Source organism: Salmo salar, chromosome ssa06 (genome assembly GCF_905237065.1).
Source record: "Salmo salar chromosome ssa06, Ssal_v3.1, whole genome shotgun sequence".
In the NCBI taxonomy this organism is placed as follows: Eukaryota; Metazoa; Chordata; class Actinopteri; order Salmoniformes; family Salmonidae; genus Salmo; species Salmo salar.
Genome location: NC_059447.1, coordinates 35,500,917 through 35,522,005, shown reverse-complemented (window position 1 = coordinate 35,522,005; position 21,089 = coordinate 35,500,917). Strand labels below are relative to the sequence as shown.

Here is a 21,089-nt window from a genome sequence, read left to right as displayed (position 1 = left end):
AGTCATTTAGCAGACGCTCTTATCCAGAGCGACTTACAAAATGGTGCATTCACCTTATGATATCCAGTGGAACAACCACTTTACAATAGTGCATCTAAATATTTTAAGGGGGGTGGGGGGTTAGAAGGATTACTTTATCCTATCCTAGGTATTCCTTAAAGAGGTGGTGTTTCAGGTGTCTCCGGAAGGTGGTGATTGACTCCGCTGTCCTGGCGTCGTGAGGGAGCTTGTTCCACCATTGGGGTGCCAGAGCAGCGAACAGTATAGTATTCCCCATAGTACAGTATATTTGTTGCAATAATATTCACAATCGCACGTACACTAAACACAAGGGTAATATGAGGATGAGGTTATGGTACTATTTGTCAATCATTTTGATTCCTTTACTACTACTACTACAAAAAGTGTCGCACCCACATCTTGGCCAGGTGAAATGTTGGAGTCAATATTGAATTATATTGGTGAGAAAGAGCAAACAATATGTCATAATTTCGTAGCGTTTATTGAGTATTTGCTTACGGTAATACAATACAATAGTACAAGGATTTATCACTTGACAGGAAATGTGATAAATTGTTCACACTCAAAACATCTGCATATACATTTTTGATCCCAAAATGAGGCCAAAAACTAGGCTTTTTCCTGTTAGTCTATCAGATTGAGTTAAATGATTGAATCAAAATAAGACGTGTAATAGGCCTAGCTGATTAGAATAATAAAAGCGGTGATTTATTGTACATTGCTCAAGGGCACATTGCCAAGAGGTTTTTCAGGTTCTGACTATGTTCATGTTTACAATGTCAACATGTTTACAATATCATGCTTGTGCCATCATGTCTGTATGTTTTTACTATTTGAGCTCCCCTTAGATTTTCTTTAAGCTTTCAATAGCTTGCTGTTTTGTGAACTTCCTCCATTCAATTGGAATTTCACCTCTGCCCTGGAATTTTTTGTCATAATACCTTTCCAGATCTTCTTGAAATCGACAAACAAACCACTTCCAGTACGGAAGTTCAGAGAGGTCTGGTGTGATGCTCCAATCAGCAAATCTTGGGCCAGCTTTTCTGTATTCTTTCAAAAGATATATATCCTCTGATTCATGGGAGGGGTAAAACTGGCCATTACTTGCTACTGAAGTTGTACAAAAATCTATCCAAAATTCTACTGTGTTTTTGAAGTGGCATCCATTGATTCCTTTAGGGCGATGAAAAGGGACATTGTGATCCTTCGGTTTGTGCCCCTCCATGGAGTTTGTACAGATGGCTTTACAGAAGGGACACTGTACCCAGCAGCAATCACAAAAATGTTTGATCAGAATCTCATCTGGCCTCTCCCTGAACTGCTTCATGTCCAGGAGTGACACGTTGCTGAGGCTTCTGTTGATCTCCATGATTCTGTTGGCAAGACCTTCCCTTACCTCTTCTTCGAGGAAGTCAAAGTTGGTTATGTCACAGAAATCACTGAAATGCTTTTCAGCAAATTTAAGCTCATCTTTTAGAGCACTGGAAAGCTCTCTAAGCCACATGTTGGTGTCTCCATTCTTGTTTTTGACTGTATTTGTTGCTGTATGCACTGCATGGCTCACACGCTGCTCTTTACCTTTTATGTTCCCTTCAATCATGGTGAGGATTTTGGACCTATTTTCTATGAGGATATATTTCTCTACATTCTCTCTAATAAATCTCTCAAAGTGTTTCCTTGGGTTGTGAATGTAGGTCATGCACTTGTCAAAGTTTTCCTCCTCTGCCAGTGATGTCAGGATGTGTATCTCCATGTTAGACCTGTTTCCACTGAATGGTGGGTGACTTAATCGCATTTCTCCAGCCAAGTCAATGGCCGTCTGGTCATAGACCGCCTGTACAATTGATTCTTTCAGTGTGTTGCAAATTAACTCACCAAGCACAGCTGCAGATGTGGATCCTTTGCAGTAGCTCTTGAAAATCTTGTTGTACTGTGGTCTCTTCTGCTCCAGGTAAGTGTGGGCATCATTGTTGCATCTGAATTTGCTATGGGAATCTGCAAACTTACTTCCTGCTAGCTCACACACATGAAGTGAAAGATCCACCGTAAACTCCCTTTTAAATGCATATTTTCTTTTCTTCGATTCAAATTCCTTCACGCTTTCTTTGACATGCGTTACTATTTCTTGCAAGTAACTGTCACTGTATCCCATCTTTTCTATGGGCTCTGTCTCAATTATCTTCTGGCTTTGTTCGACAACATCATTGATGAATGATCTTATCAATTCCTGATCTGTGTATGTTAGAATGTTGCTTGGAACAATGGCCCCCAAAAATCTATTAAAAGCACCACTCACAATATTTTTCTGCAATTGGACTTTGCTTGGCTTCCTTTTACCAGCTTTTGATTGTTGATCTTGGTGCTTGGATCGAATTACATAGTCAGAATAATTCCCCATGGTACAAATCTGTGGGTACATTCCACAACTTTTCCGGTCATGTATAAGAGACAATTCATTACCGCTCTCTTTAAGGATACAAGTCACATCATCTGATATGTTTATGTCCTTTATGGGAGGTGTATCTTCCGTCAACTCAGTAACCCATGCTCCCCAAAGAGTATTGAATTCATTCTCAAGTTGTTTATCATCCTTTGCCTTGTCCTTCAGTTTTGAGGCAAGTTCTTTGCTCTTTTGGAAGAGCTTGTTTTCATACTGTGTCTTCTTGTCATCCAGCTTTTTGCGCGCATCCCTTTGATGAATAACCTCCTCTAACTTTCTTTTTGCTCCCTTCACAAGTTCATCATGAAGCTCACACATTTTCGTTTGAAATCTCCCTCGCCACTGAATCAACATTTCTTTATCTCTGTGTTCATCAAAGTACTTTTCCATTGATTTGTCCACTTCTTCACGAGTCTTTCTCATTTCTTCAACAAGGTAATGTCTCTCAACCCTGTGAAGTTTTCCATTTTCGATTCGATTGTGCAGTTGATTTTCAATGCATAGCATGGCACTCCTGAGAGCCCAGATCCATTTTCCATACTGAATCTCAAGTTTTCTGTAAACTGCAATTTCTAGTGTGTTTTTGAAGCTGAACACAAACTTTTCGTTCAGCAGTGCATTCCAAAGGTCTTGGATCCTGCTTTTGAGCTGTGATAATGTCATGCCAAAAGACTTTGATGTTTTAGAGAGGATTGTTTTCCTTAGCTCCTGGACATCCTCACTGTAGCATGGGTTTGGTGGGGCCATGGGTGGGCTGCCCTCCCACAGCTGGGAAAAGTATTTCACATCTCTTTGTATGTCAAATGCAATAACATCACTGAAACATTCTGCATTACTGTCCTCTTCTTTGGCAGCTAACTGGGTTATCTCGTCTAGTTTGTCCTGTAAGCGCCTCTTTCCCTCCATGTTTTTCTCTCCAGCCATGATGTCTCCAACATTCTGGTGCACAAACACACAACTTGGAGACAGACTAACTTTCTTCATTCTCATGAAGGCCTGAACAGCTATCTGAATGATGTCTTGCATCTCAGCAGGATTCTCTCCAAATATGTTGATCAAGGTCATGTTTCCAAGACCAATGACAAAAGTTGCAAGTTCATTGTCATGGTGCACTGTTTCCTTTCCTGCCAACTCTAAAGCTCGAAGTCCCTCAGTGTCAACAACAAGAACATAATCAAACCTAAAGTCATCTTTCATCTCCTCGGTCACTTTCAACAGCTGCATGAAAGCACCTCTGGTACACCTTCCAGCACTTACTGCGAATTGCAGTCCAAACATTGCATTCAGCATTGTAGATTTCCCAGTGCTCTGGATTCCCAAAATGGACAAAACAAAGACTCTCTGATCTCCTAGTTTCTTGATAACTTCATCTAAAACCCCATGAATCCACGTCAGTGGCACATGAGCTGCGTCACCATCCATTAGTTCTATTGGGTGTCCCGATATCATAAGTTCTGCCGCGAGCTCTGGAAGGTAAGACACGGTCACCTCACTTTCTCCTTTCCTTTCCCTGGCCACAGATGCATGGGCTTCATAGATCTGTCCCATTTCCCTCAGAATGTGCTCAAATCCAAAGGTTGCTGCTTGCAGCTTTCCTGATATTTTTTCCAGCTCCGTTTGTCTCATTTTCAGTTGCTCTGATTTATCATGCTTCTTTTTCAAAGCCAGGACCTCGGACCACTTTTCATCATACTTGTGATGAAGGTCTGAGAGCTCATCCGAGGACAGGTCATCCAGTAGTATCCCTACCCACTTGAGGAAATATGATTTTTCTTTTTCTCCCAGAGATCGTAGACTTGTGATAAACATCTGCATGAGTTCAGTAAAGGCAACTTTATGTTGATGGTGTCGAATTTGCATCATTTCATGTTGTATTTTACTTCTTTCCATCTCTAGATTCCCTTGGAGACGATAAAGGTCTTTATTTCTTTGACACCAATCATGCCACAGCCTTCCTTGACATGGAAGAAATGTTTCTTTGATCTTGGACAGTTCCATTTCCTTAAGCAGATGCGTTATCTGCAGAGCATTAGTCTTCCCTACTTGGCAATCTTCATCATCCTCATCTACTCTAACCCCTGAGTACTTTGCCATGTCCTCAAGTTTGAAGTAGCAACATGGTGTTGACAAATTATTTCTAATGATCCCTTTTAGTTCCTCGGAAACATCTGACTGATTTCTGTCTCTCAAACCCATTTTGTACTTTCCCTTTCTAATTTCAGTCGCAACAGAATCCTCTTCAGTGAGCAGACATATCAGAGGTTTAGAAGACTTGAACAGCTCCTGCACGATTGCCATACTTTTGTCTCCTTTTCCAAGACTTGGTAAAAGGACAACATTGACAGAGGCTTTTTCAATCAGTATGTCACGTTGAATTGCATTCTCTATGGCGTCACCATGGAGATTACAGAATGCAACACAGTCAGTGAAAATATCATTGGGCTTCCCAGCAGGACAATACCATGCAATCTCTACCACCCCATCCATTAGGAGGCAGGTTTTATTGCTTCCTGGACAGTGTCTGTGGAAGAATGTGCTGTGACGTTGGTTGATCAAGTTGTTCATCAGCTGGGATTTTGATGAGGACACAGAACCAAACCTAAAGAATGACACCATTGGTGTTTCTGCCTTGTAAATAGGCATACTTTGGCTGGTGACTATATTAGAGCCATTAGTGGACTTCCAGGTTTTTCTGATTTGTCGAAATGTCCACAAAGGGAATTCAATCTCTTCGGTGAAGAGGTTTGGCACAAGCAAAGGCAAGGCATACTGACACAAGGACAGCTTTGTGACCATGAACTGCTGAAGGAAACTGTCTGAACAGTGAAACACTGCCATTTGGACATCCATTGGGTGAACTTGCGTGTTCTTCTTTATATCACCAGAGACTGTGTTCTTGTTGAAAAGGGCATCAAAGGCACTTTCTTCTGTTTCTGCGTTATCATTTCTGTTGTCAGTTGTGTCATGCATCTCACTATTCTCATCTCTTACAGGAATGTACCTGGCTCTGTAGTCCAGCATCAACAACCTTTGTAGGAAAGTATGAGCCAGTTTGTTCTCTGTTTGGGGTCCGTGTTGATGTTGAGCGGAAGAGCCAATGTTCAGAAAGTCTGCAGTTTTCATCTTATTTTGATATTTGCCTTGAAGGTGAAGTCTGCACATGAGCTCTTCTACCTCTGATTGTTGTTTTTCCACAATGATCTTTTCATTTAAACTCCCCTCCAGTTTAATTTCTTCTCCCTATTTAGTCAACCAAACACATTTTATTTGCTTAACATTCCCCAAACACTATGTACATAATAAACTGTGCATCACTTTTTACACATACACTTCCCTCTGTATTTCTTTGGACAGTGAAGCTAAAATATTCAATTAAAAGTTGTAGCTTCACTTTCCAAATAAATATGGAGGGGAGTGTATAAGTAATATGAGTGGGCTACTAAAGCAATTGTGACTTTACTTCAGTTATTTACCTCATCCTTGTTTCCAACAGCATTGTTGCCTGTGTTTCCAGATAGATGGCATTGTAGGTAAGAGGGAGAGAATAAAAAAAGTTAATATGAGAATGATCAGAGTATTCTCCTATAGTCTAAATTTCGGTGGAATTAATAACCTTTTACAGGGAATGAAAATAACTGTACAGTACTTGAGGCTGCTGCTGCATCACGCATAGGGAACATACCTGGTACAGTAGTTGTCTTCTTCCTTTGTGATCTGTCGCCCAAATCTTTCAGTTGCTGTTTCTGCCTCATCTCTTCACCATACATTTCTCCAGTGTAACAACATGGCTGGTTTTCAGAGACCATAAGATCTATCTTTTCAAGTAATGTTATAATCTCTTCTGGATCATCCATACTCTTTTTGCAGGTGTGATACCTATCTCCACACTTTTCAGTGACATGCTTCAGATCACTGTTGTCGTTCAGATCACCCAACGCAGTGTCTGGCTCATTCTCATGGGTAAAGACGGTCATTGCAAAGGCAAGGGATCTTTCCCCAAGCATTGTTTGGAGCCAATCCTCAACCATGTTGTGCTCATAAACATTACCTAATGCTGAAATTAAGAGGAACGCATGTATTCCTGTTTTACACACTAGCTGACTTATGTGATTTTCCAATGATATCTGTGTAGGCTCAGCACTCTGCAAGCCCAGCATGTTGGTGACAGAGACGGAACGTCCACATAAATCATAAATTCTTGGTGCAATGTGAGAGGCTTCATCTGCTTCTGAGTAGAGGTCCTTGTCAAGAAGGAGATTTCCAGGTTCAATCGTCACAGCATTGGGGTCACCAATCAATGCTACATGTATAGCCAGATCAGCTGTAACTGAAACATAATAAAGTAATGTAAAGAACATAGAATTAATTAATGTACTGTAAGTTAACAACACTCCATTTTCACAGCATTTATAGATAAGTTGATGATTGCAGAAGTTCTCTCACCTTTTTTACACAGTGGGAAACCCCTGTCCGTTTTAGATGATGTATTCTCTTTTTTGTCGCTTTGTTTGCTGTCATTTCCTTTGATTTCAAAGACTTCAGGTTCATTCTGTGGAATTATCTAGATGTATTACTATGTTTCAAAATTAAGTATGACATTTTATCATATTAGATATTATGTAACAATCAAATAATCAAATAATAACCATTTGTACATGGGCAATTCCACGATAACGGAATTACACTTAGACTCAGATTTTTTACTTTAAAATGTATGCCAAACAAAAACCATTGATTTCAAACTTTAACAAACCATACAACTATATGCACAAGGACTACGTTGAACAATTTACACGGAAAATTTCACAAAAACACCTTTACTGGAAGAGCTGTGCAGATGCAAAATTTGGTAACAGCATTACAGTAAAATCTCCATCAGTTTGTGACCACGTTTTCCAAAAACAAAATATCTGCTCAAAATTAAGGTAGCGACTCCTGTGGCGGGCCAGGCGCATGCGCGCTAATACGGTCACCAGGTGTACGGTGTTTCCTCCAACATTACATTTTTTGCGGTGGATGGGTATAATTTGTATGCATGAAATTTATAATAGTAATATTAAAAATTACTACATTGGGTAATTTTGTATACATTTATTTTCATTTGCATTGGGCTACTTCTGGGGGGATTCTGGTAAGATGCCGGCAAAGTCGGCTGAATTCCGGTAGACTGAAACGGCCTGATGTACTTGGGCCGATTCTGGACAGTTATTCATTTTAATTCCGGGCCGAGTCCGACACCCGATTCCGGGCCGATTCAATCAGTTCTGGTTCTTGGAAGAGGGACGCTTCTTGGCCGATTCCTCAATGCTAGCTGGGTAGTAGCCTCAACAGCACTCTGTAGGGTAGCACCATCGTGTAGCAGCTGGAGGACAGCTAGTTTCCGTCCTCCTCTGGGTACATTGACTTCAATACAAAACCTAGGAGGCTCATGGTTCTCACCCCTTTCCATAGACTTATACAATAATTATGACAACTTCCGGAGGACGTCCTCCATCCTATCTGAGCTCTTGCAGACATGTTGTCCACCCAATCAAAGGATCAGAGAATTTATCTAGGACTGAAAGCATAAGCTACAGCTATCTAGCACTGCAGTGCATAAAATGTGGTGATTACTTGACTCAAAGAGAGAGAAAGACAAAAGTTTAACAGTTTTGAACAAATAATTTTTTCCACAATGAAGAAGAAGCAAGAGAGAAATATATATATATAGAGAGATTGCCTTTTTTTTTACTTACCTAGCAAATGCAGCTAGCTAGTTTATCCTTTTGAAACACCCTGCTCTAACTACGGGATGCTATGTTAGCTGACGATGACTATCCAACACAACACTGTATTTCCTCCAAGTCAAGGTAAGCTTTTGATTTTACAAATGTATTGCCATCGTGGCCCGGCCGATGTAACTTCTTACTGACTGTACACTGTAACATTACTGCATGATTGTAGCGGATTTAGTAACGCGTTAGTTCTATTAGCTATGCTCACTCTGACGTTACTTTAGCTATTATGGTGACAATGATGTAGGCTGTGTGTAGTGGTTTGGCTTGGAAAGGTTTTTGCCTGGTCACATACAGCTGATGTGTTGTGCATTGAAGTCCACAAGTGAAGGGAAAAGGAGAGAGGAGAGCGCATAGATGCGAGAATGAATCCATCGGGGCTGTGTGATTACGCATGATCAGGGGTATATTTATTCCGCCTATTCTGTTGAAAAACTTCGTAAACAGAAAAAAACGGGGAAAAACATGAATTTGTCCAATAGAAACTCTCGATTACATCCTATATCAGCAAGGTGCAGGAAAGAGTTTGCAAGGCGGTATTGAATGTCACTGTCCATGTGTCAAATTTGTCTCTTGACCTGTGTGCACCTACGTTGTAAACTTCATTCATATGCTAGGTTGTAGCAACATCATAATGGGTATAGGGAAAAAATGTATAATGCATGATATGACATTTTTGGCCGATACCGATATCCAATATTTTCCTTGCCAAAAAAACCAATACCGATACCGATAACCGATATTAAACATTTAAGCGGCCTGTAAAAGAGTTCTAGTACAGTTAAATAGTTAACACACACACATGGACACAGCGGTGTAAGGCACTGCATCTCAGTGCAAGATGGTGTAGCAGTCAGACGTCTTTTGTCCTCATCCTGTCGTGTCCCATGTATATGTCTTTTTATATCTTTTTTCTTCGCATATATTTTTTAAATATTTTTCTTAACCTCAACTTCAACATACTCTCCTGCAATCCGCCTCACCCAATGTGGTTTGGATCTGCTATTTTCTTTTCTTTTGAGCCGGAACCCCAACAGCAGCTAGCCAGCTAACTAGCTACTAGCTAGTAGTCAGCTAGCAACTGCTAGCGGTCATCAGCTACCTTTAGCCCGGACAACTCTCGCCAGTCTGCATAGTGCGACTCAAACTCAGACATATTTTTCTCCATATCTCCGGATTCCAACCGCAAGCTCCGAACCTTTAAACCTGGATCATCGCAGCTAGCTAGCTGCTATCCGAGTGGCAACTCTTGGCTAACGCCTCTGTCCCGATGCAAGAACCAATTAGCCTGGAGCTAGCCTTGCTAGGCCCATCTCCCGGCTAGCCGAAGAGGTCCATCAGCCACTCCTTGGGCTACAATACCTATTTTGCCAATTGGCCTGGACCCCCGCCGACCCATCACGGCTGGACTACCAACGTAATTCGCCCGAGGGTTTTTTTCAACTGGCTCCTCCATCGCCACATCCCCTGAATGCCCATCTGCTAACCTGCTAGCCGCGGCCCGCTAGCTGTCTAGAGCATATCGGACTGTTAGCTTAAGAGGCCCATCGGACAAATTCTTTGGCCACTATACATATTTTGCCAATTGGCCTGGCCCCCTTTTACCACACGGAGCCCTGCTGATCCATGACGACTGGTCTGACGATGTAACAGCACGAGGGGGCTACAACAGACTTCTTCCGTCACGACATCCCTCTAAGGCCCTTCTGCTAGCTTACTAGTCCCGGCCCGCTAGCTGCCTGAATCGTCGTGTCTCCAGCCTGCCGAACCACTCACTGGACCCCTATGATCACTCGGCTACGCATGCCTCTCCCATATGTCAATATGCCTTGTTCATTGCTGTTTTAGTTAGTAATTATTGCCTTATTTCACTGTAGAGCCTCTAGCCCTGCTCAATACGCCTTAGTTAACCCTTTAGTTCCACCTCCCACACATGCGGTCACCTCACGTGGTTTAAATGATATTTCTAGAGACAATATCTCTCTCATCGTCACTCGATGCATAGGTTTACCTCCACTGTATTCACATCCTACCATACCTTTGTCTGTACATTATGCCTCTATTCTACAGTGCCCAGAAACCTGCTCCTTTTACTCTCTGTTCCGAACGTACCAGACAACCAGTTCTTATAGCCTTTACCCGTACCCTTATCCTACTCCTCCTCTGTTCCTCTGGTGATGTAGAGGTTAATCCAGGCCCTGCAGTGCCTAGCTCCACTCCCATTCCCCAGGCGCTCTCATTTGTTGACTTCTGTAACCGCAAAAGCCTTGGTTTCATGCATGTTAACATTAGAAGCCTACTCCCTAATTTTGGTTTATTCACTGCCTTAGCACACTCTGCAAACCCGAATGTCCTAATCGTGTCGAAATCCTGGTTTAGGAAGACCACCAAAAACCCTGAAATGTCCATCCCTAGCTATAACATTTTCCGACAAGATAGAACTGCGGAGTTGCAATCTACTGCAGAGATAGCCTGCAGAGTTCTGTCTTACTATCCAGGTCTGTGCCCAAACAATTTGAGCTTCTACTTTTAAAAATCCACCTTTCCAGAAACAAGTCTCTCACCGTTGCCGCTTGCTATAGACCACCTTCTGCCCCCAGCTGTGCCCTGGACACCATATGTGAATTGATTGCCCCCCATCTATCTTCAGAGCTCGTGCTGTTAGGTGACCTAAACTAGGACATGCTTAACACCCCGGCCATCCTACAATCTAAGCTTGATGCCCTCAATCTCACACAAATTATCAATGAACCTACCAGGTACAACCCCAAATCCGTAAACACAGGCACCCTCATAGATATCATCCTAACCAACCTGCCCTCCAAATACACCTCTGCTGTCTTCAACCAGGATCTCAGCGATCACTGCCTCATTGCCTGAGTTCGTAATGGGTCTGCGGTCAAACGACCACCCCTCATCACTGTCAAACGCTCCCTAAAACACTTCAGCAAGCAGGCCTTTCTAATCGACCTGGCCCGGGTATCCTGGAAGGATATTGACCTCATTCCGTCAGTAGAGGATGCCTGTTTATTCTTTAAAAGTGCTTTCCTCACCATCTTAAATAAGCATGCCCCATTCAAAAAATGTAGAACCAGGAACAGATATAGCCCATGGTTCACTCCAGACCTGACTGCCCTTGACCAGCACAAAAATATCCTGTGGCGTACTGCATTAGCATCGAATAGCTCCAGCGTTATGCAACTTTTCAGAGAAGTTAAGAACCAATATACACAGGCAGTTAGGAAAGCAAAGGCTACCTGTAGCCCAAACTCCAAAAGTTCTGTAAAGTACATGGAGAATAAGAGCACCTCCTACCAGCTGCCCACTGCACTGACACTAGGAAACACTGTCACCACCAATAAATCCGCGATAATTGAGAATTTCAATAAGCATTTTTCCACCTGGCTAGCACCTACCCCAGTCAACAGCCATGCACCCCCCACAGCAACTTGCCCAAGCCTCCCCCATTTCTCCTTCACCCAAATCAAGATAGCTGATGTTCTGAAAGAGCTGCAAAAAATTACTAGCCTGTTCAACCTCTCTTTCGTATCGTCTGAGATCCCAAAAGATTGGAAAGCTGCCGCGGTCATCCCCCTCTTCAAAGGGGGAGACACTCTAGACCCAAACTGCTACAGACCTATATCTATCCTACCCTGCCTTTCTAAGGTCTTCGAAAGCCAAGTTAACAAACTATGCAATCGAGTTTCCGAGCTGGTCGTGGGTGCACCTCAGCCACGCTCAAGGTCCTAAATGATATCATAACCTTCTTTGGACACTGTGTTAACTAACCTCCAGACGAACTTCAATGCCATACAACTCTCCTTCCGTGGCCTCCAACTGCTCTTAAATGCAAGTCAAACTAAATGCATGCTCTTCAACCCATCACTGCCCACACCTGCCCGCCCGTCCAGCATCACTACTCTGGACGGTTCTGACTTAGGATATGTGGACAACTACAAATACATAGGTGTCTGGTTAGACTGTAAACTCTCCTTCCAGACTCACATTAAGCATCTCCAATACAAAATTAAATCTAGAATCGGCTTCCTATTTCGCAACAAAGCATCCTTCACTCATGCTGCCAAACATACCCTCGTAAAACTGACTATCCTACGATTCTTGACTTCGGCGATGTAATTTACAATATAGCCTCCAACACTCTACTCAGCAAATTGGATGCAGTCTATCACAGTGCCATCTGTTTTGTCACCAAAGCCCCATATACTACCCACCACTGCAACCTGTATGCTCTTGTTGGCTGGCCCTCGCTTCATATTCGTCGCCAAACCCACTGGCTCCAGGTCATCTATAAGTCTTTGCTATGTAAAGCCCCGCCTTATCTCAGCTCACTGGTCAGCATAGCAACACCTACCCGTAGCATGCGCTCCAGCAGGTATATTTCACTGGTCACCCCCAAAGCCAATTCCTCCTTCGGCCGCCTTTCCTTCCAGTTGTCTGCTGCCAATGACTGGAACGAACTGCAAAAATCCCTGAACCTGGAGACTCATATCTCCCTCACTAGCTTTAAGCACCAGCTGTCAGAGCAGCTCACAGATCACTGCACCTGTATATAGCTCATCTGTAAATAGCCCAACCAACTACCTCATCCCCATACTGTTAATTATTTTATTTATTTTGCTCCTTTGCACCCCACTATATCTACTTGCACACTCATCTTCTGCACATCTATCTCTCCAATGTTTAATTGCTATATTGTAATTATTCGCCTCTATGGCCTATTTATTGCCTTACCTCCCTAATCCTACTTTATAGACTTTTTCTATTGAATTATTGACTGTATGTTTGTTTATTCCATGTGTAACTCTGTGTTGTTGTTTGTTTCGCACTGCTTTGCTTTATTTTGGCCAGGTCGCAGTTGTAATTGAGAACTTGTTCTCAACTAGCCTACCTGGTTTAATAAAAAATACATTTAAAAAAGAGGCGACACTACAGTCCCTGGTTCGAATATAGGCTGTATCACATCTGGCCGTGATTGCGAGTCCCATAGGGCAGCGCACTATTGGCCCAGCGTCGTCTGGGCCGTCATTGTAAATAAGAATTTGTTCTTAACTGACTTGCCTAGATAAATAAAGGTTACACACACACACACACACACACAAACACCACACTGACCAAAAAGGTATTTTGTTGGCATTTACAGTGAGGGAAAAAAGTATTTGATCCCCTGCTGGTTTTGTACATTTGCCCACTGACAAAGAAATGATCAGTCTATCATTTTAATGGTAGGTTTATTTGAACAGTGAGAGACAGAATAACAACAAAAATATCCAGAAAAACGCATGTCAAAAATGTTATAAATTGATTTCCATTTTAATAAGGGAAATAAGTATTTGACCCCCTCTCAATCAGAAAGATTTCTGGCTCCCAGGTGTCTTTTATACAGGTAATGAGCTGAGATTAGGAGCACACTCTTAAAGGGAGTGCTCCTAATCTCAGCTTGTTACCTGTATAAAAGACACCTGTCCACAGAAGCAATCAATCAGATTCCAAACTCTCCACCATGGCCAAGACCAAAGAGCTCTCCAAGGATGTCAGGGACAAGATTGTAGACCTACACAAGGCTGGAATGGGCTACAAGATCATCGCCAAGCAGTTTGGTGAGAAGGTGACAACAGTTAAGAAACACAAAAGAACTGTCAATCTCTCTCGGCCTGGGGCTCCATGCAAGATCTCACCTCGTGGAGTTGCAATGATCATGAGAACGGAGAGGAATCAGCCCAGAACTACACGGGAGGATCTTGTCAATGATCTCAAGGCAGCTGGGACCATAGTCACCAAGAAAACAATTGGTAACACACTACGCCGTGAAGGACTGAAATCCTGCAGCGCCCGCAAGGTCCCCCTGTTCAAAAAAGCACATATACATGCCCGTCTGAAGTTTGCCCATGAACATCTGAATGATTCAGAGGACAACTGGGTGAAAGTGTTGTGGTCAGATGAGACCAAAATGGAGCTCTTTGGCATCAACTCAACTCACCGTATTTGGAGGAGGAGGAATGCTGCCTATGACCCCAAGAACACCATCCCCACCGTCAAACATGGAGGTGGAAACATTATGCTTTGGGGGTTTTTTTCTGCTAAGGGCACAGGACAACTTCACCGCATCAAAGGGACGATGGACGGGGCCATGTACCGTCAAATCTTGGGTGAGAACCTCCTTCCCTCAGCCAGGGCATTGAAAATGGGTCGTGGATGGATATTCCAGCATGACAATGACCCAAAACACACGGCCAAGGCAACAAAGGAGTGGCTCAAGAAGAAGCACATTAAGGTCCTGGAGTGGCCTAGCCAGTCTCCAGACCATAATCCCATAGAAAATCTGTGGAGGGAGCTGAAGGTTAGAGTTGCCAAACGTCAGCCTCGAAACCTTAATGACTTGGAGAAGATCTGCAAAGAGGAGTGGGACAAAATCCCTCCTGAGATGTGTGCAAACCTGGTGACCAACTACAAGAAACGTCTGACCTCTGTGATTGCCAACAAGGGTTTTGTCACCAAGTACTAAGACATGTTTTGCAGAGGGGTCAAATACTTATTTCCCTCATTAAAATGCAAATCAATTTCTAAAATTTTTGACATGTGATTTTCCGTTATTTTTTGTTGTTGTTATTCTGTCTCTCACTGTTCAAATAAACCTACCATTAAAATTATAGACTGATCATTTCTTTGTCAGTGGGCAAACGTGCAAAATCAGCAAAATACTTTTTTCCCTCACTGTACATATGTCCCCATTACCAGTAAAACATAATCAAAACCTATTTCTTTCACTTACTTGCTGTGCGATTTTGTTGTTCATTTGATGTTCAGTCATTTCATTCTCAATCAGGATTTCTTTGCGTGTCAAAAAAGATACACGTCAAATAACACTATTTGACGTGTCAAATAACACAACATAATCTGTTTCAGTAGCTATAGTTAGCTAGCTAACTATATAGCTAGGTGTCATCATCTAAAATAACCCTAATTTATAAGACAGTTCTTATTTGATTAATGGTGGTTGGACCCATCTATGTGAAGCTAGCCACAATAAGGATTAGCCACAATAGTGGACTTAAAAGTAAAAGTATGGCATAATTCTACTATTTGTATTCATTTGCATCACTGTCAATGACACTTTTTTTTAAGGCAAACCGCAAATTCCACTATTGTGCCTAATCCTTATTGTGGCTAGCTTCACAACACATAACCAGGTCAGGTCGAGCCTCACTAGCCAGATGAAGCTAGCTGGCTGCTTATAACGTTAGCTTTGGGCAACAGGGTTAAGTAGCTGGCTAGCTATTTATTTTCATGAACTGAAGTTCAATTTCAATAGGCGAACAACAAGTGGCAACCTAGTTAATACTTACTCACAAGGATTCCTAAATCATTGCTAAGAGTAATGAAAATGACTGCAGTTTTCAGGCTAGTTGTTACGGTGCTAGCTAGGAACCAAGCTAAAGCTAGCTATCCCAGAAGTTGTGGTCGAACAAATTATGCTTTATTACCAACGCGGTATTGTAAACATATCGTTCGTGGCCGCTTGTTTGTAGACGTTTTTGTACAGCTTTGACAGTGCTACTGTATCTTTTTTGACACGCAAAGACCCAAACGGCATTCCATAGTAATGTATGTCGGGAAGCTAATAGCAGTGACGCTATTACAGTGTGACTCCGGTAGGGCAACATCTGAAAAATAGCACACTTGTTAGTGTGTACTGGTGCTCGACCAGTCGGTGAAAGCCAACATCACCCACGACAGAGAACGGTTGATTGTCAAGGGCAATGAATTCCATTATCTTGGCTTTGATGGGTTTCTCCTTTGAGTTGTCTTGCTGAAATGTTCTTACTCTTTCAATTGACTTGTTGACTGCTCCATCCACACAGCAGAGATTGTGGGCTAGTTTAGAAATTCTGTGTTGCACGTATAGTGCAACATTATACGTGGCGTCATTATGTCATGGACCTTCATTATATAGGTATACACGTCAGCTTTGACATCGGTTTCGTACATCGGGCATTAAACTTGACATCGGCCGATACCTATGTTGGCATTTTTAGCTAATATCGGCCGATTATGATATGTTCAAAGGATATATTGTGAATCCCTAGAAAATTTGAGTATCATGTAGTAGCCTAAACCTATTGCTGTTACATTGAATGTCCTCCCTCATCTTAAATGGCACTGACCGCCAATGACATCAACAACATGCATGATAGTCTTTCATGTTTGTGGCATGAGGAGAAATTGACTCCTTATCTTCTAGTCTTTTTAAGAAACATTTGTGTATTGAAAATGCTTAAACCACTTGTATAATCTATTTGCAAACTCTTCAAACAGACATACATACATACCCCACCAGACATGCCACTATGGGTTTCTTCATGGTACCCAAACCAAAAACAGATTTAATGCGTTGCTCAGTTATGTATAGAGCCATGTCATCTTGGAATGCTCTACCACCAGAGGTTACTCAGGCAAAAGCAAGTTTAACTTTAAAAAACAGATAACAAAACATATTGTATCACAGCGCTTCTCCTCTTTCTAAAGGTGTAATTGAACTGTACTGTATTTAAGAATATTAATATGTATATATGAATAGTGTGCAAATATGATCTGTCTTGTCTCTTCGTGTCTTTCCAATATATACGTACTCTTATTTTATTTTAATTTAATGTAATATCTTATGTTGTTCTTGTCTATTACTGATCTGCATTTGTCATGTATTTGCATATTTTATGTGGACCCCAGGAAGAGTAGCTGTTGCATGTGCAGTAGCTAATGGGGATCCTAATAAACTAAACTACCCGTAAACTGTACTCTACTGTTTCTGTACTGCACAGTACTGTTCTGTACTTTTCTTTACTGTACTGCATTGTTCTCTACTGTGTTCTACTGTACTGTGACATTAACTGGATAGAGAGAGAAAAGAAAGAGAAAAATAGATCAACAGAGAGGGAGAGGCTGTCCAGCCTGTTTTCAGTTTTGCTCTGACTACCACACAACAGAAAGAGAAAAATAAACAGTAATGAGCTGAACATAACAGTATGCCAGTGGAAGGGAGGACAGCAGCAGATGACCCAACTGTGGTTTGTGACTACTATGATTGCAGTATGATTCCAATTTAATTGCAGTAATTCTGTTACTCGTTTTTTAACACTAAATTCAGAAAATAAACTTATATCAGTAAAAACACTATAAATTATTGGTAGGTGTCACGTCCTGACCAGCAGATGGAGCTGGTGTAGTAGTTTGGGGGTCAGGACGTGGCAGTCTGGTGTGTGTCTTGTGACTCCTGATCAGGAACAGCTGGGAATCGTTGTTCCTGATTGGGAGTCACATATGTAGGAGTTGTTTGTCACTGGGGTTTGTGGGTAATTGTTTCTTGTTTAGTGTGGTTGCACCTGACAGGACTATTGGCTGTCAGTTTCCTTGTTTTTGTTTTGTATAGTGTTCTTTCTAATTAAATTGGAAGATGAATACTAACTCCGCTGCATTTTGGTGCATTCCTGAAGACAGCCCTTACAGTAGGTCTACCTTTACTTGTTACTTCTGGGAACTATTATTATCTTCCCTCATGAGGGAGAGAAATTAGAAAATATCTTAAAGATACAGTATGTGGATTTTTGGTAACAGAAATACAAGGCATTGTTTCTTAAACGTACAGGAGGGAAATCATTTCTCAAACTAAATATGAGTGTTAATGTTAGCAAGGTATTTTACTTCAATATTGTGTTTTGATGTACAGTATTATTAATACTTTTGAAGAGTTTTTCTGGAAGATGTTCTCTAAGACACCTTTTCCATCAGTTTGACCAGAAATCAAAGCCTTTGCTTATTCCCAATTTTTAGGATGGAAAAGGGTTGAAGAATGTATACATGCTTCATTTGAAACCCAATTTGACATCCTATGAACTTTACATGTTGGTGCTCATGGGTCTTTTTAATGGAAATGCCTACATACAGTACTCGGCAACTGATGTTCTATTGTGTTTTGCTTTTCATAGATTAATATAGTTACAAACTGTATTTATATTTTCCCTACTGAGGTGAAAAAATGTATCTGGCAATGTATTTTCTCTCGTCAGTAACTGTAAACTAGGTATGCAGTTATGAAGTGACTGTTAAAAAACATGTAGGCTAAACTATGAGTATCAACACCCTTTTTATGACTACATTCTTTGAACAGTAAACACCAAATCAGGGCTACAGTTAATATTCCTCACTGATTCTCCCCTCTGTGTTCTTTGTTTGAAATGCAATGTTCAAACTCTTCATTACATGAGAATCTTGATGAATTGAGGTGTAGGTACAAGTTGGTATTCTCACCAGGCTTCTGTCAGTTGGATCTTCCAGGTCACCATCTTTGTTGTCTGATTCCACTCGACTTTGAGGGACATGAGGCTGCATTTCTGAATCAAGTGTTTCTGTGTTATTGCTTGTATTTTCTTGAGCATCTGATCTGTGTTTAGTGCAAACCGGTTTATCTCTCTCAAATTCTCCTTTTGACAGTGGGTTAGAAACTTCTGGCATATTGCCTGCATCTTTGGCTTCCTCACCCTCCATGCTGGGTCCAGATTCCATTCTCCTCTGCAAATTGTTCAAGCCACTGGAGAAAAACAAAGAAACATTATCTTCTCAGCATGACAAGGCAAAAGTATGCTTATAAACACCCCAGCAAACATGCCCACATTGGCACGATGGGGCCCAATCCCAGGTAAAATCTAAACGGTGGGCTTATTTCAGGCAAAGTGAGGGCTGACCTCACCATATCTGGTGAGCTGCCCACATGGGGTCGATGCGACTTTGCTTATCAGCTCCACATTGGGCCCAAGGCATTGGCACAGTGTGGGCAGCCCATATCTGGTGAGGTCAGCCCTCACTTTACCTGAAATAAGCCCACCGTTTAGATCGGCTGCCATTATTGGGCCCCAATATTAGCTCATGGAATTGGCCTTATGTGTATTGCCCACCCTATGCCAAATTAATCAATTTGAATGATTAACTATAGGTATTTATTGATTTATAATACATTTTCTACAAGTCTAATCAAGTACTGCCATAGTAATGCATAAATAGTATCATCTATGATAATTTATGAGCTATTTAGCAAATATGTTACATTGTATCAGATAGACAACTGAGTTGTTTCTATCATACATATTTTTAATTAGAGAAAGTTTCTAATAAGTGTTGGGCTGGTATGGGCTTGGTGTGGGCTAGCCCGTGCCCACTGAATTCCCACATGGGGACAATGCAGTCATGTTTTCTGTGACTCTATCCTGATATTCAGAATAGTTGACAGAATACAATTACATAAGTTTTTTGTCAGCTAAACAGTGCTGAACAAAATGACCAACCTGTGTTACCAAAGCACATATTTGATATTCAAATATTTACAGCAGGATTTCAGGATTATTTCAACCCTCTCACAAACGTATGTAACTTATTAAGTCCTGCAACAGGCTTCTCCTCAGTGGTGCCGAATTGGCTGCAGCCATAAACTTTTTGTATCTTGATAAGATCTGTTTCTTCTACATTAGATACTGCATACAGTAATTCATTTGTCTTTTAATACCCCATGAAATGATATTGCATTATATTGTTGCACTCCCAAGTGGTGTGGGTGGGGAGTGCCCCAGTTCCAGGCCAAAGCCACAGCCAGCAGTGCTGGCACACAACCATTGGTTGATGCATGTAACATCTGAGCAGGGGAACACCACCGTTAACTGGTTAAAAGAACTTTACCTAATCAATTACTTTACCAACTAAAATATTGTAATCAGATTACAGATACTTTGAAAAACTAGATGATTACTTCTTAGATTACTTTTAAATTCAGTAAGGATGTTTGCGAAAAAAAAAATACATTGACACCTGTTTTCTGAATTACTTTCAACGCAGCATTGAAAAAAGGCGCAAGTTTAAGTTTGTTCCACCTGAGTGAGTCTGACAACAAGTCAGAGACCACTACGATGATGCACCAAATGCATTTGATGGATCAGTTTTACCTTCTGTCTCTTTAGGGGAAAGTAATCTAAAAGTAACAAACTAATCAGATTACCGAGTTTGGGTAATCCAAAAGGGATGTTACTGATTTCAGGTAACTAGAAACTGTAACGGATTAGAAAGTAACCTACCCAACCCTGGCCGTCGGGCACCAAATTGCTATAACATATGTATTCGGCGCATGTGACAAATACAATTTGATTTGAAGTTTGCAGCTGTGCCCATAGTGGAAGTATTTTAGTTGCAGTTTTATTACTTTATGTTAAACCTTCAGAACATTAATAAACACACCAGCACTGCATGGTTTTAACCTTTGCTACTATGTATTGAACCCCTGAATTGTCTGTCTTTTCTGCCATCCTAATGTCAAACCCTGCGTTCTGCTAAAATATGAAGAACCTAACAGTGCACAGAATAAGCTAAAATATATTCTAAATTAAGATAATCTCGTCATCTAAACTGGGATGAACAAACAGTACTGACACGAGTCACATTCCTTGGAACTCAAATATAAACATTTACAAAAACTCTCAGATCCATCTAGCAGGCAGATGTAAATGTAACGATCTTAAGAAAAATACACACAACTATGGGAACATTTCCAAACAATCTCTGACTATAAAGTAACAAAATAATCACTCACTTAAGATATGTCACCCACTCTTAAAGAAGTGTTGTTCATTCGCCGTCCTTGCAATTTGACACAGGCAAACTGATGTCCCATAGGTACTTATTGAAAATATTCAGGCATGATTTCCTTGAAATCACGTCAACCAGTAAAACGAAACTGAAAGTAGACCTATAGCTAGTATGATGTCACATTTCCCTCAAAACAGTAACTGCAGGGTTTC

The 21,089-nt window shown here is 41.3% G+C and overlaps 1 protein-coding gene across 2 annotated transcripts; it reads right to left on the bottom strand.

The window, feature by feature from the left end:
- Positions 1 to 483: 483 nt before the first annotated feature.
- LOC106607153 (interferon-induced very large GTPase 1) lies at positions 484 to 21,068 on the bottom strand. 2 transcript variants are annotated; one of them, XM_014203788.2, is made up of 6 exons: positions 20,882 to 21,068; positions 18,559 to 18,838; positions 6,905 to 7,010; positions 6,144 to 6,788; positions 5,935 to 5,963; positions 484 to 5,701 (listed from the first exon to the last, which is right to left on the bottom strand). In XM_014203788.2, exons 2-6 carry the CDS (start codon positions 18,811 to 18,813, stop codon positions 866 to 868), a joined length of 5,871 nt encoding a protein of 1,956 aa, XP_014059263.2. In that variant the 5' UTR covers positions 18,814 to 18,838; positions 20,882 to 21,068; the 3' UTR covers positions 484 to 865. The 2 variants fall into 2 exon arrangements, with proteins under 2 accessions (XP_014059263.2, XP_014059265.2); XM_014203790.2 differs by having other exon boundaries at positions 20,900 to 21,043.
- Between the last annotated feature and the right edge of the window lie 21 nt (positions 21,069 to 21,089).